The sequence below is a fragment of the Stylophora pistillata genome, chromosome 7 (genome assembly GCF_964205215.1).
Source record: "Stylophora pistillata chromosome 7, jaStyPist1.2, whole genome shotgun sequence".
NCBI lineage: Eukaryota > Metazoa > Cnidaria > Anthozoa > Scleractinia > Pocilloporidae > Stylophora > Stylophora pistillata.
In genome coordinates this window covers 26,965,717-26,979,413 of record NC_142525.1, presented here as the reverse complement: position 1 = coordinate 26,979,413, position 13,697 = coordinate 26,965,717, and the positions used below count along the sequence as shown (strand labels likewise).

The window sequence follows — 13,697 nt, the reverse complement described above, 5'->3', positions numbered from 1 at the left end:
TCCATGGAAATTACTATTTTTGTCATACACCTGACGTATACACCAAATGGTTTTTTAGTTGAGGTTCTGTGCACTAAAGTATTATTTAAAATTCTTACTCAAATTAGGCATGACCCCTGATGAAAAAACACAAAAGACATTCTTTCAAAACACTCAAATATGCGCATAACTCAAACAACTGGAAACGGTTCGTATCCGCACAAGTCGACGCGAAGACGTTTGGTTGTCGAGTTAAGAAACTCGCGGAGATTCCTAAGATGAAGACAAAACTAGAAACAACTTTCCGTTTGACATCATTACTCCTCCTCTTCCTCTTCAGTGTTTACGCTAAAACTGCCGCAGGTAGGAAGACTCCCGCGAAATGAAACGAGTTGTTGCTTTGTGCCCTGAGAGTCAGTGATATTTACTTCGCTCCAGTCTTGTGTTTATATTTTTATGTTATTCCTCGCTCAAAATGAACCATATAGGGTTTTATCTTAAGTCTAGTTTACTAATTTGTTTACCTAAAATATAGGGACCACAGGTACTAAATTTTCGATTATTTTAGCATCTAATCAATAAGACAAAATTGTGTTTTTCTGACATGATGACTCCATGATGACTTATTGAGAGTGGCTGACCGACAGATATATAGATAGACTGACCTATTGACTCACTGGCTGTTTGCAAACTAAGCGGCTGGCTAACAGATATATTTACGTCTTGGTTTTCCAGTCAGTTCATATCGTGACATATGTTGTAGTAATTGTCATTATTGGTTTTGCACTTTACTCTTTATTCTTTCGCACTCTGATCGTCTTTCTAATTTCACAAAAGTTTAAAACTAATTTATGCTCGGTTCCAAACGCACTTCGATTTCCCATTGAAGTGCACTTTAAAATAAGTTTATTCCCACAAACTTCTATGGCATCTTCAATTGCAAAGAATTTGAAAACTAATGACGTAAGTCAACAAATACAAACAACTCCTCATGTGGAACTAACAGAAAATATTTCGAGATTATTCTCCCATGTGTAAGCTAAGACCGCGAATGTTCATTTAAATGACACGAAAGAACAAAAGACAACCATGCAGCCTGATAAACAATCGCAAGGCTGGAAGTCGCACCTGATCTCTCTGTGAGAATATTGTTTATAGATTTAAATTACATTATACTCCTGTTTTAGAAATCCATTAGCCGCCAGAATAAGTTAGAGTTAGCCAATGCTTTTGTCTAAAAACAGGTGGATCTACCTACCTCATACCGTGGTCTGGGAAAATGAAGTCAAATCGTTAGGCGTTACTCTCTTTTCTCTTTTACTTCGGTATGTTATCATCTCTTTATTTCTCTTATAGAAGAGGATCGAGACTTGATAATCCTTTTGGAAGCTGTAGCTTTAGCAGTTCTCGCTGTCGCTTTGATTATTCTAATAGTCAGCTGCTGTTGTTTCTGGAAAATGTAAGTGAATACCTAGAAATTACTCGATAGTGATGGTGTGGATCTTGTTGGCGTTATGTTCTTTAAAAGTCGATGTGATCCCAGTTAATGGTGTGTCTGCAGTATTGTGATTGCATTCTGTATCACATAGCGCACGCGCGGAACAAGAGTTATAAAATCAAAACCAAATGAAATGAATAGGGACCAGTTATCATTTATTGCTTGAGGGCTGGGGGAAGGGGCGGAAGATTTTACTTGGGGGAGGGGTCACAAGGTTTTCAAGATCAAGGGAAGTGGAGTAAGGTCAGTCGTTGCATCATATTAAAATGGGAGGTCTATAGAAAATTGACTGCCATTTAAATCGAGCAGAGATCAACTAAAATGCAGCAAAACGCAAAATTCCAGGTAGCGATTTCTTATATTTTTGGTCTGATTGGTTCTTAGGAGGGTGAGAGCTAGTTTCTGGACCAATCACAGAGCATTGCAAAGGAAAACCAGTGCATGTGATCCCAGAACACTTTGCTTTCTCTCCTTAACTTTAGAAATTCCTTCAATTACAGGTTAAGGAAGAGTGGGCGTGACTATTAGCAGCTATGGACATAACAAATTGGAATTCTTTTGACTCAAACATTTTTTGTCTGTGTCTACCTTAAATTAAATGATATTGCAGAGTATCTACTTACCTCGAAAGATTGTATTATACTACTTATGTTACAACTCATTGTACACTACAATACTGATATCTGTCGTCACAATTTTTAGATCTTTCTGTTTAGTTGGAACTATGTCTAATTACGTTTTTTTTTATGACTTACGACTCAAAATAGTCGAGATTTATTGCTGACGAGGAACTCGCAGAAGTAAAGAAGTATTGTAGAGATTGCTGATTTGCCGTCAGGCTATATTGTTCAGAAGAAATAACTGCGGGTACTGCTCAATTGTGAAAAGAAAATTAAAGAAAGCCTACTTTCATAAAGTTTCTGGATAACACGGATTGCAAAATGCCGAGAGAAATGCCTTGGCAATAGTTGACCTCGACGAGTCCGTTATCATTTTATGATAATGCACGCGAGAGACGTTAACATCATGAGCGCTGGCAATTAACAGATGTTTTAATAAAGTAATTATAACAGAAAAACCTTGTTTCCACATTATTTCTTGGAGGTAACGGTAACAACTCAGCATAAGAGCTGGGGGGTGGGGTGGGGTGAAGTGGGGGAGGGAGGAAGACTTACGAGAGAGATCAAAGCGCCATTGGGTTTGCATGAGTAAACAAAACATACCTTTGTTTAAAAGGATTTATAAATTGTCTTTATTCATAAAACTTTAAAACTCTCTAAAAATCCCTCCTACAAAATTGCTGAGTCCATATGAAACCAATGCGGCCGTAACCGCAATAGAATAAATTAGATGATAAACTCAAATTTTTCTATGCATACTCTACAAAACAGAAGTTTTTTCAAAATAGACTCTTCTAACACTAATCGTAATCAATGCACTCATAGGAATATTCCGCTACTTAATTTCAGTAATTATAAAGTACCACTAGCCTTCTGTCTGTATCATTAAATTCAGTAAAACAAAATTAAAACTGTTTTTGTAAAACCTCAACAAACTCAAGGTGTACATGCAATATCTTAATTTTTGTTTTTTATTCAGTGGATTTTAAACCGTTTTCTTCTTTTTACTTTGTTTGATTTTTGTCTGGTAATAAAGATGGCTTAAATATCAATTTATAAATATGATATATAACTTCACACCTGTCAAATCATTGATGATTCCTTGAAAAGTCTAGTACAGGATCCTAACTATCTAACTGAGCCCGTACAACGACTAAGTTCAGAAATCATAGCAAATTTCCGGTTGCAACTTGGAGATTACAACAATGTATACAGATATATAATAATCTCCAGACTCTCGTTTTGTCCAGAGAATTTATAAATAGCCTACTGAAATGGCTAAGAAATTGTAAAAAGGTCTGAGAATTTTAAACGAAGAAGGTTCAACATGAACAGTTTGGAAAACTCACTGTATAATAAGTATAGAGCGGGCAAAACAGTGAATAAAGGTGATTGAATGTGTCTTGAAGAATTGCTGTTTCGTGTGTTGAAAAGTGATTGTACTTAGTTTTTGAGGCTTCGCATGAACGCTGAGATAAAAAACGCTATTAAAGACGTGCAAGTGGCACTACCCAGGATCAAACTTCGTAAAAAAAGTTAACTGTTTTTCAAACAAATTTTTTTCCAAGATAATTTTGCGATTTACGAAGTAGAGTCCACTACACACCAACAAAAAAAAATTATTAATTCCTCTTTGTATTAAGCCTAGAGGAAGTTACTTGCCAGTCGAATTGCAGTTTCATCGTAATTATCGGATACTTAATGAAAATCACACAGCTACTCGAATATTTTGTTAATTCACATAACGTTGTTGTTTTTTTTTTTTGGTTTGTGCTACTTATGCTTCTGAGAAATAAATAAATATGATCGGCTTACATATTCCTTTTTCAAATATCAATGTTTATACGTCTTTTACCAAATGTCTGTTTTACTGAGTCCTACAGTATTGTTGCACGAATGACTGAAGCGGTACCATTTTGCCTGACTCATCTTTCGTGACACAACAAGCTTGGGGGTGACACGTGTACGGTGCTCAAATACAATGAACTTTAGTTAACCTAGAAGTTCTTGAGCTCGTGGTACAAGATGGAGTGCACAAGCAGAAATTATCTGCTCTATTTAGTGTTTAGCGGGGAGGGTTCTGGGTGCCATTTTGAAACAGACCTTCTTCTTTGTTCTCAAACTTGAGAGACCTTCTCCACCACAACGAGGACTTCTTTTGGCGGCTGCAATGGCGAATACGACAAAAGGCTTGCCATACTCGCGCGCATGCTTGTTCTCTTTGGCATATCCCAGTACCGATTTAGGTAAGACTGGCTCGCTGAAAGATGCAAGTTACTGTTCAGTTTGTTGCACGAGCCAAGACTAGCTTTTGTGGAAGTTGTAGGAAGAGAGGAGACTGGTGAACGGATACCATCCAGCAGTTGCTTCTCACTGCCACCAGAAGGCACAGTCTCTGCGCGGTCGCGTCCGTCTTCGTAACTTTCTTTGGGCATGAGGGCTGGCACAAGGAATAACAAGCACGTGGCAACAGTGGAGCAGGCGCCAGCAACGTAAAAGGCGATCTGGTATGACTGGGCGAGATCGTAGATAACGCCTGGGATAAAATACCGAATAAAGATTAAGATAGGTAAATAAATAATCGAAAACAAGACACTAGAACCCTTCTTTAAGAAAAATACATCTAAATTCAAGATAAAATTGCTACCGTCGGAATCAGATGTGCTCGTAACTTTGTATCGATTACCTTCAACAAAGGGTAAGCTCTATTTATGGAACACTGTTAATGGTTCCGACGGAGTCCCTTGACTGGAGGATAATTAAAATAACTAAAGAGTGAGATGATGGCTTTACCTGCTAAAGGAGGACCAGCGATAGACGTAATTGCCATGAAGAAGAACTGAATACCAATTCCAGCGGCAACCTTGTCCACACCGACAATATCCGCGCAAAGAACAGCCAAAAAGACTACAAAACAACCATCAAACACACCAAAGATTAACATGTACACAACCAGGCCAGCGTAACTTTTCGTCAGCGTACTCAACGTATCGGCAACCCCGATGAGAAGCATCGCTATCTGGAAGCAGTAGAGCCGGTTCATTCTTCGGTGATCTCCGAGTTTTCCGAAGAAGAGCCGACCGAAAGTCGAGCCAACCGACATCATGCCAACCAGCGTGGAAGACTGCGAGTTTGGGATACCACATTCTTCAGCGTAGGCAGGCTGTACGAATGAGAAAGACAAATCAAAGTTAAATATTGGATTCTGGAATCTGACTAATGAGCAGAAATCTTTCTTACTTCTTGTACGCAAAATGAAATTCAAAATGAAATTTGTTGTAAGGAATAAATCCGTATTGCCTGCATAGTACATTTCCTACACATTTGACTTACCAAGTGTACAAAAGGGACGAAATATCCCATCATAAATGCGCTCAAAGCAATGCACCAGACCAAGAAAGCTTTGTTCTTGAAGACAGTAAAGTCAAACATAGGCGGTCTACGGAGCTTGTCAGCTTCTTCTGCTTTCTCATCTTTCAGATCAGTTTGACTGGGTACTCTGTAGAGCAGAGAGCCGATGGTGCACAGACACAACACTCCACCGAGCACCCTTGCGGCGTTGGCCCACCCTAGATTGTTTATTGCGAGCTGCATGATGGGACCCATAGCAATCGTACCCACGCCACTCCCGGCCGTAACGATTCCGTTTGTCAAACTTATACGCCTGAAACAAAAATATGAACGAAAACATTATTATCAATACACTTTAATTAAGGAGCATTAGATGTTCTTAAGTAAGTAGGTTCAGTTGATTATTGGCGAAGCATAGATCAAGTTCAAATTCAAGACACAAAATGTGTCATCGCTGAAAAAAAAAAAAAACATCACAAATTTAAAAAACTAACCTTTCAAACCAATACGGAAGCGAACGAAGGGTTGGCAAATAACTCATGCTTGCACCAACCCCCCACAGGAGTCCAAACGTCAAGTAAAGTTTAGGAATGTCGTTAACAAACGATGATAACACAAATCCCAGCACTCCAAGCAAACCACCAATGAATGCTACTACCCGACAACCAATGCGTTCGCATAACGCTGACGTCACTGGCGCGAAGAGGAACATCATACCCAGGCCAATTGACAGAACCCATGCTGAAAAATGAAAACAATAAATGATTTAATGTAGGATGTAGGTAAGCAAAGATCTTAAAGTTCCTCATAAAGTAAAGGGTGTTGATCATATTGATCTACAGCTAGTGCAAACAAACAGTTGGCTTTTTTCAAAAGGCAGAACCAGATGATAATTTGAGAACATAAAAGATGAACGATAGACACGATGAATTTACTCGGTCTATCGTTCATCTTTTATGGCTTTTTTCCCCTCTACATTCGTTGTGTGGTCACGCAACAGTTCTATGAGAAGTTGTGTCAAGCCTGAATAAAAGATTGCTGAGCGACGAATACTTTGAATTTGTTTAAGACCTGGATGAAACAGGTTAACTCTTAAAGAAGCTGTGTGTGTGTTTCACTGTGGCTTCAACTAAGAAATCGTGGAATGGATCTTTCTTAAAAACGATTAGCAGTATTCAACGTGTATTTCCATGGTTAGCGCAGATGTTCGCGCGTATCGTGAATGAGAAGAAAACAGAACGTGAAATTGAACTAATCAAACGTGGTTCTCCGTCATTATTTTCACCCCAACGTAGCAACTATCAGGTGAAACGTGACTCCAAGTAAAAATACGTCACCACTTCCCGAATCAAAGAGCTTCAAATGGCAACAGGCTCACGAAATTTCATATGAAATGTTTCTCGAAGATCAATTTATTATTGTTTTTCTTTAAGTCTTGATTCGATAATGGCGAAAATTTTACCACATCCCTTGCCCAACAAATAAGGCAAAATACGGAAATTCGTATGTGTTCAGATTTCCTAAAGGGAAACTGGGGAGTTGCTTTGTAAACATTCCTCGCTTGTCTCTACGCAAATTAACGACTTGTCAATACACGCAACGCTCAGGAGAAAATCAAAACATCGAAACGGAACTTGACGAGAATTGAAGAAAATTGATTGAAAGCAAATAAAAATTAAGAGAGAGCAAATTGCGTGGCTTTAACCACCAATGACGAAAATATTAGAGGTGACAACGGACGGGTTTGAAGTGGTAACGGATGAAATTTGCCTCAGAAGATTATAAAAAAAATTAAGAAGCTTTTCCGGGATGATTAAAAGGAAGATTTTAGTGTTAAGGAGAATTGCAACGATAGATTGCTGCAGCACTTCAAACACCCAAATAAACAACAGAAGTAAGTACATTATCTCTACTGTTCTCCGTACATTTCCAAAAGCACAGACGAAAATAAGTTTTCAACAATTTCGTCGGCATCATTTCCTTTATTCCCAGAACCTCCACGTTGATTTTAATGGGATTAGTGTAAGGAGAAATTAGATGCAGGCTAGGGCTTAAGGTGGATTAGACTGACGTTTCCCATAAACGGAAAAAAACAATGAAGGCGAAATAATTCGAGGCACATAGGTTGTACCACTACTTTTTTACGACTCTTTGTTTTACAATTCTATCATGCTACAGCGGATTTTTTAAAAACCGGAAATTCACTGCTGGATGAAATTAAATCTTGCTAAGAGAATGCCGCGATAGCAGATGAAAAACATGCACCGCTGGTGTCTGTTACCACTTCACATCAAAGCCAGTTTAGCAAACTCCAACATGTGAGTAAGAATCAAAGGGGTTCTTTGTGTGTCACTCAACACATCAGTAAAAACGCTACCAAGCGTTTTCTCTTCGCTTTTCTGTTGTCATAATATCTAACATCAGAGGCACCGCCTTCCGGTGTAACCTATCAGAAGCGTACTATAAAAGACTTCACTTTTTTTTTTCCTTTTAATAATCTCGTCCAATTCTCTTGCAAGTTAAACCTCGAAAATCTCAAACGTGACAGAATTAAATCATTCAGCTGACAACCTAAGATTCGAGAACGGTTTTGGAGTTTGTTTTCTTGGTCAAGCACTGAATTCTCTGAACTAAACTACCAAGATACGAGCGGAAGCACGATGGGAGAAATGTGTGGTCGATCTAGGCAAGCATACCCCTGCCCCGCCTCCATAGTTTGTTGGGTCATGTCTAGCCACAGGGTAACCTTTACTGTTATCGAGACAAATTAAAACAAAAAGCTGCTGAGTACCTCGGAGCTGCGCTGTCTCGTGCTTGAGAAACATCCACGAAGACAATGAGAGCTTCCTTTGTGGCCATTCTATATTTTAAGGGTTTAAAGGCCTGCTTAAACAGAGCATTCTTGTTTTTGGTGCTTCAGTAAATACTCTCCACACGTCCGCAAACCCAAAACAAAACAAGATTGATTGATTGGTTCACGCAATTGACTTTGAGCAAGGGAAAAAGTCAATTGTTTCGACATGTCCTTACATAACATTATTACGAAGTCTCATGCAGAAAGCAGCAAGGTTACATTGGAAAATAACTGCGGCATAATAAAAGGTTTCTGGGGGTTATATTGCACTAGATGCGTGTAAAAAAGCATCTGTTGTTCTGACATAAGACATGCAACCTAAAGTACATTACGCGGTTCTACGTTTCCATTGGCTGAAGAAACAAAGCTTTATTGAATTTCTTTGTAAAGCAAATTTGGAAAGATATCGTTGCCGAATCGCAAGTCCATAGGCCATTTTGCAGGCATGCAGATTTAAGAAGCATTTTAGGAACGTTGGATTTGCTCTGGAAGAATCGAACAATTACTTTGCTAAAAACATGAGCCAAATGTTGTCAAAAAACTGTCAAAGATTTGCATCTGAATTGAACCCGGAGTTGTTATTGTTACATGCAAATCAGGGGTTGTTTTCGACTCTTAACATTAGCAGGTTATATAACAAACCGAAAACCAAAATAATAATAGTGTAACACCAGGTAAAGAACACAGTTATTTCCTAACCGATCGAGAAATAATTCTTTTTTGAAGCCAGTGTACAAGGAATAAAAAAAGTGAAGTCCAAGACAATTTTGTGTACAGTACTTGGTTTTTAAGTCCGATATGCAAAGCCGTATCTGGCCTTGCGAGAAGATAAAAAAAAAAAGCATGGTATTAAGGACTTAACAAAACCGTATTTACCTCTCTCAGAAATTCGCAGTTCAACGGTGTTTTAGGTCAAAGGGAGACTCCCTAAATCATAGCGAGGGAAGTTGTTCTGCACTGCGTTATACAACAGCGACTAGACAACGCAAATTGTACAAAAATAAGTAATTTACAGTGTTTTGATGGCTCAGAAGCCCCGTATGTGTTATCTATATCGGCAGGGATCGGAAACTGCAGATTACATGTCGCAAGAACGAAAGGATTGTGGAAAGCGTAAAATAGTGATCAGTGATCACAACGAGCTCTTACAAATTTTTTCGCAAGACAACCGCAAGGAGGAAAAACTTGACTTTTTTCAAGCCATAAAGAAAGTTTCGGTCAAAATTTGCATAACGCAATGCAACCTTGACATTGTAAATTCACTTCCGGTAATTATTCACTTTTAAGATTGCTAACGAACGCAACTTTTCGTACCGAAAAATTTGTACCTCCTTTTGTATCGTCTTCGAACCACTAGAGATTTCAGAAACAAAACAAAACCAAATAAGGTCCCATCTAAGTTCTGGATAATCTAAACAACAGATGGCTAAATTTCTTAAATCAAATCATTGCGCGCAGAATTTCTCTCTCGTTCGCAACATAATTTTGTCGATGACAGCTCTACCACAAGTTTCTATCCGTTTCTGTTCACAACGGATATTTTAATTTTCAGATATATTCAAGCTGCTAAGGAGAAACACTACGGCTAGTCTGTTGATTCAAAGTAAAGAAGTTATTGGCCCGTTCGACGTATCCGGCAATTTCGCGGTTCTTTCCAAAAAAAAATTTGTACAATGTGTCGCAAATAAAATTTTCGTTACAGCGAAATCGTAACACCTTAAAACGATGGGGTAAAACCCGGCGATTTTGGACGAAGGAACTGATCAAACATTAGATTTTCAGCTGTTTTTCTTGATAACTAAACATGTCCTCTTCAACAATTCAAATGACATCTCGTGCGGAACATGAACTCTCAACAGCGTTTTCATAAAGATAAGAGACTTCGCGACCGCTTGAAGGTTGAAGATTGAAGTCATATTGAACGTAATGGTCATACAATACCTGTTTCTCCTTTACTTTGCTTGAATTCCTCTAACAGCGCCTTGTAAAGAATGCCGGTGTTGTTCTGTATTCCCAACACGACGAATTGTGCGATGAAACCGGCAAGACACACACACCAACCCCAACCGCCGTCCGGTACGGATCGAACCTGAATTTGCACTTGAACTTTTTCGATTTCTTTACTTTCCTTCATATTCTTTCCCATAATAGCAGTTACTCGTAAAGTTTATTTAAAAGAGAGCTTTCAGACCTGAGGATGTGATGTTCACGGCTCTCCGAAGGTAAGCTCCTTCCCCCAACCGAGCAAATTTCAGGTGAAGAAAAAAATTCTTTGCGTCGAGCATATGCAAACCCCAAATGCCATATGACGTAATTAACACAGCGGTCAGAAACGCCCTGCCATTGGTTAAAAATATGGTATGATCAATAGACGAATAGCAGGGCAGTTTAAAATAACATTCGCTTTAGGAAGGGGGTTGAACAGAGGATAAAGGATACGAGCGAAACGACGCTCATGAGTTTTTCATGTGACCGTAGGTAAATACAGTGTGACATGTTCCGCTAATTTCTTATCTTCGGTTCGTTACTTCCTTGCTTATTGTAGATTCACAAAAAAATCTGTACTTTAATCTAGGTGGGCTTCGCAGGCAAACAGTACCTGCTCTGTCAGGCCTTGCTTTGTGACGTAAACAACGCTGCCCTTCTAAATTATTAGGGAGACATAAACGAGTTCTAAAGTTCTCGTACAATGCAAGCTCATGTACGTTACATGGCGTCCCTAAGTATAGAACGCGAAGAGTCTACCGACCGGGGTTTTCCCTGAATCGTGGACTTTGCTCAGTTTAAGTTGGGATCGTGATGTAGAAAAAAAAAAACAAAAAAACTTGTGGTTATACGAGCCCTTAGGCAATAAATTATTCACGAAAGCTGTCACGAAGTGAAGTCGAGCTGCAGAAAACAATTCTTCTTGATTTGTAAGAACCTCATCGGCATAATGTCTTCAAAAACTATTAATCCATCCCTGATTATCTGTTGAACTTCGAACTGCACCCTTGAATAAATTCGATTTGAGAAATTATGCAAAGAATAAAAAAAAAAATGATGTGAAATAGGAATATTTTGGGTTGATGTGACAACAATTTTTTGGTTAAATCTCTATATAGTGCGTATAAGCACGGTTTTACAATCACGCCAGTGATCACTTTAAATTCAGCAAAAGCAGTATATTGCTTCAACCTTAAATCATTATCAAGAATGATAACTCTTCAATTTTGAATAGTAATAATAAAAAAATCAAGATGAAAACTGCTTTTGTAGAAAATCCAATCTTAATTGTAAAATATGTAAAAAAGAAAAAAATGACAAGAATAAAGATAAAAAGCTTTTGTTTGGCCTTATCTGAGTTAATGTATACATGAACGCGTTTTCTAGAATCTAACGCCGTTGGGAAAACATTTCATTAGTAAAATCAGTTTTCGTGATCGTCAAATTCAATTGGAGGTTGAATCATTATCAAGAACAATCATTCTTAAATTTTTTAATGAAAAGTGAATTAACAGGAAAACGATCTTTGACAGAAATCCAACCTTTATAGAAGTTTACGTTTAGTGAACGAATTATGTAAACTAGAAACCCTCCTATTTAGTCGATTCTGGATTGATGTATTTCTGCATAATGACGTCTTGCGAAATTTAACACCCACAATTATTACATTGAAAAGTAAAATTAGCTTTCGTTACCGTCGAACAATTAACGGTTGCTTACAGCAGAAAAGCACGTGGGCGGTCAAATAAGGGACTTGTGCATTTCTCAGAACACGGCATGTGTAACAACTTCCCCTTCCCACCCCCCCAAAGTTTATCCGTAGAAAGTTAACCTTTGAAACCCAGCTAGATGCAATTTTTATTTCATACAATGAGCTGGCTCGAGGAGTGGAAATCAAACAAACGCAGCTTTATTTTTACGCCAATGTTCACGTGATAAGTATTAGCATGACGAGTAATACTTTTCTAATCTTGGTTAAAATTGGACTGATTTTGATAGGTGAATAATATCACGGAAAAGCGTAAACAGGGTCTTATAGTGGCTTCGCCATTGGAAAAGATATTGAAATCACGTAGGGAACATCGTTTCTCTATTTGGAGAGAAAATAAATATCAAAATCAACCCAGTGCAAAGGATAACACTCAATTTCAAAATCGTCAGGAAAAACCGAAAAAAATCAGTTTTGTTTCTTCAGAAAACCAATAGTTGCAAAACGAAAAATTAGTGAGCTAGTTCTTTTTCCGGCAAATTTTGCGCTGTTTACTTGCATGCGATGTCAATAACACTTTTATCACTCTATCTTTCTCATTAAAAAAATTTATGCCGACAAGATGGACTTTGCGTGCACGAAACATCGTTACATGGAGGACTTCCAGGACCTTTTGGAATGTTAGATCGACAAATCCCGGAATAAAATGACAAAGGCATCTTAGCGCGAAAATAAGAAATACCAACAACTGATGGTCTGTTTACCGGTCGTTTTGTACTCTGTCATGTCGTTGCCAGTAAAGTCGATTCGTACCCAGTCAGTTGAGTCATTTCGTATCCATACAGGCCCAGTAGCCATACTAATACAGTAAGTTTTACAATGTTTAGTATGTTTATAGGAATAGAATAAATGATACTAAACGAGTTTATCATCGTTAACAGCAAAGGGAGAAAAAAATCACACTCACACTAGCTGTCATTATTAAGTAAGTCATAAGTATAAACAATGGACTGTTTAATCGGGAGGGAGGGGGGGGGCATTCGATCGTGTAGCGTTTAGTCCGGACAATCTAGGGGGAAGTCATCTTCAGAGTCAGGTTTAACTTAGTGAACCTACAACAAAACAATTAGTAGACCACAGCTATGTTTCTATTCCTTTATTCTCATTTAGAATGCCCAGATATCTAACCCAGATATCTAAGAGTTTTCATGTTATCAAACTCTTTAACTCCCAGAAGTGATTAACAAGTAACTTCTCCCAATAATCTCCATACAACATCTACAAAACAGTTCATGAGAATACTGAAACTTGTCAGCTAAAATTTGTTATCTTGTTCTCTCGTTACTAATTTACAGGTAAATGTGGGGCAGCTAAAGGAGAAATAACAACCAAACCTTGGGAGTTAAAAGGATTTCCTTCTACTAGCTACAATGAGAGATAAATGAATAAATAAATATATGGCAACCTACAATTTGACTAAAAATGCCTAGAAACTGCTCTTAATATGACAAAATAAGTTAAGAAAATATATTTAAAGCTAGAAATATATTAATATTCTCACGCTATGTAAGTATATGACAAACACTTCCACTAAGATAGGTCGTTAAAAATGTCAAATGCTGTTGAGTTCTTCTGTAGCAATCGACCAAAAATGTTTCCCGCGGGTGTTCACTTGTAGAAAAATATTTAGAAAGAGCAGAG

At 38.0% G+C, this 13,697-nt stretch overlaps 2 protein-coding genes and 1 long non-coding RNA gene across 3 annotated transcripts in view; 1 reads left to right on the top strand and 2 right to left on the bottom strand.

Moving 5' to 3' along the window:
- The first annotated feature begins 155 nt into the window (after positions 1–155).
- On the top strand, positions 156–2,555 carry LOC111336289 (uncharacterized). The gene is made up of 3 exons (XR_015990151.1): positions 156–342; positions 1,336–1,438; positions 1,978–2,555. It is a non-coding gene; the product is annotated as an uncharacterized LOC111336289 (long non-coding RNA).
- Positions 2,556–2,701: 146 nt separating this feature from the next.
- LOC111336432 (monocarboxylate transporter 10) lies at positions 2,702–10,575 on the bottom strand. The gene is made up of 5 exons (XM_022942547.2): positions 10,244–10,575; positions 5,943–6,189; positions 5,431–5,761; positions 4,891–5,260; positions 2,702–4,633 (listed from the first exon to the last, which is right to left on the bottom strand). The coding sequence occupies exons 1-5, from the start codon at positions 10,446–10,448 to the stop codon at positions 4,215–4,217; spliced, it is 1,572 nt and encodes a 523-aa protein (XP_022798282.2). The 5' UTR covers positions 10,449–10,575; the 3' UTR covers positions 2,702–4,214.
- A 2,562-nt stretch (positions 10,576–13,137) lies between these two features.
- LOC111335731 (centrosomal protein of 63 kDa) overlaps positions 13,138–13,697 on the bottom strand; it is a 23,303-nt gene continuing 22,743 nt past the window's right edge. Inside the window, exon 26 of the mRNA XM_088729033.1 lies at positions 13,138–13,697. This exon is cut by the window's right edge and continues 896 nt beyond it. The gene's annotated coding sequence lies outside the window, so the exon portion shown is untranslated.

What these genes read in the sequence shown, in the direction of transcription:
- LOC111336432 (XM_022942547.2), bottom strand. Translation starts at nt 10,448, where the DNA reads ATGGGAAAGAATATGAAGGAAAGTAAAGAAATCGAAAAAGTTCAAGTG. An exon ending in CTTCCGTATTGGTTTGAAAG is followed by an intron (nt 5,762 to 5,942) that starts GTTAGTTTTTTA and finishes TTTTTGTTTCAG; the next exon opens with GCGTATAAGTTTGACAAACG. An exon ending in TCGTCCCTTTTGTACACTTG is followed by an intron (nt 5,261 to 5,430) that starts GTAAGTCAAATG and finishes TCATTCGTACAG; the next exon opens with CCTGCCTACGCTGAAGAATG.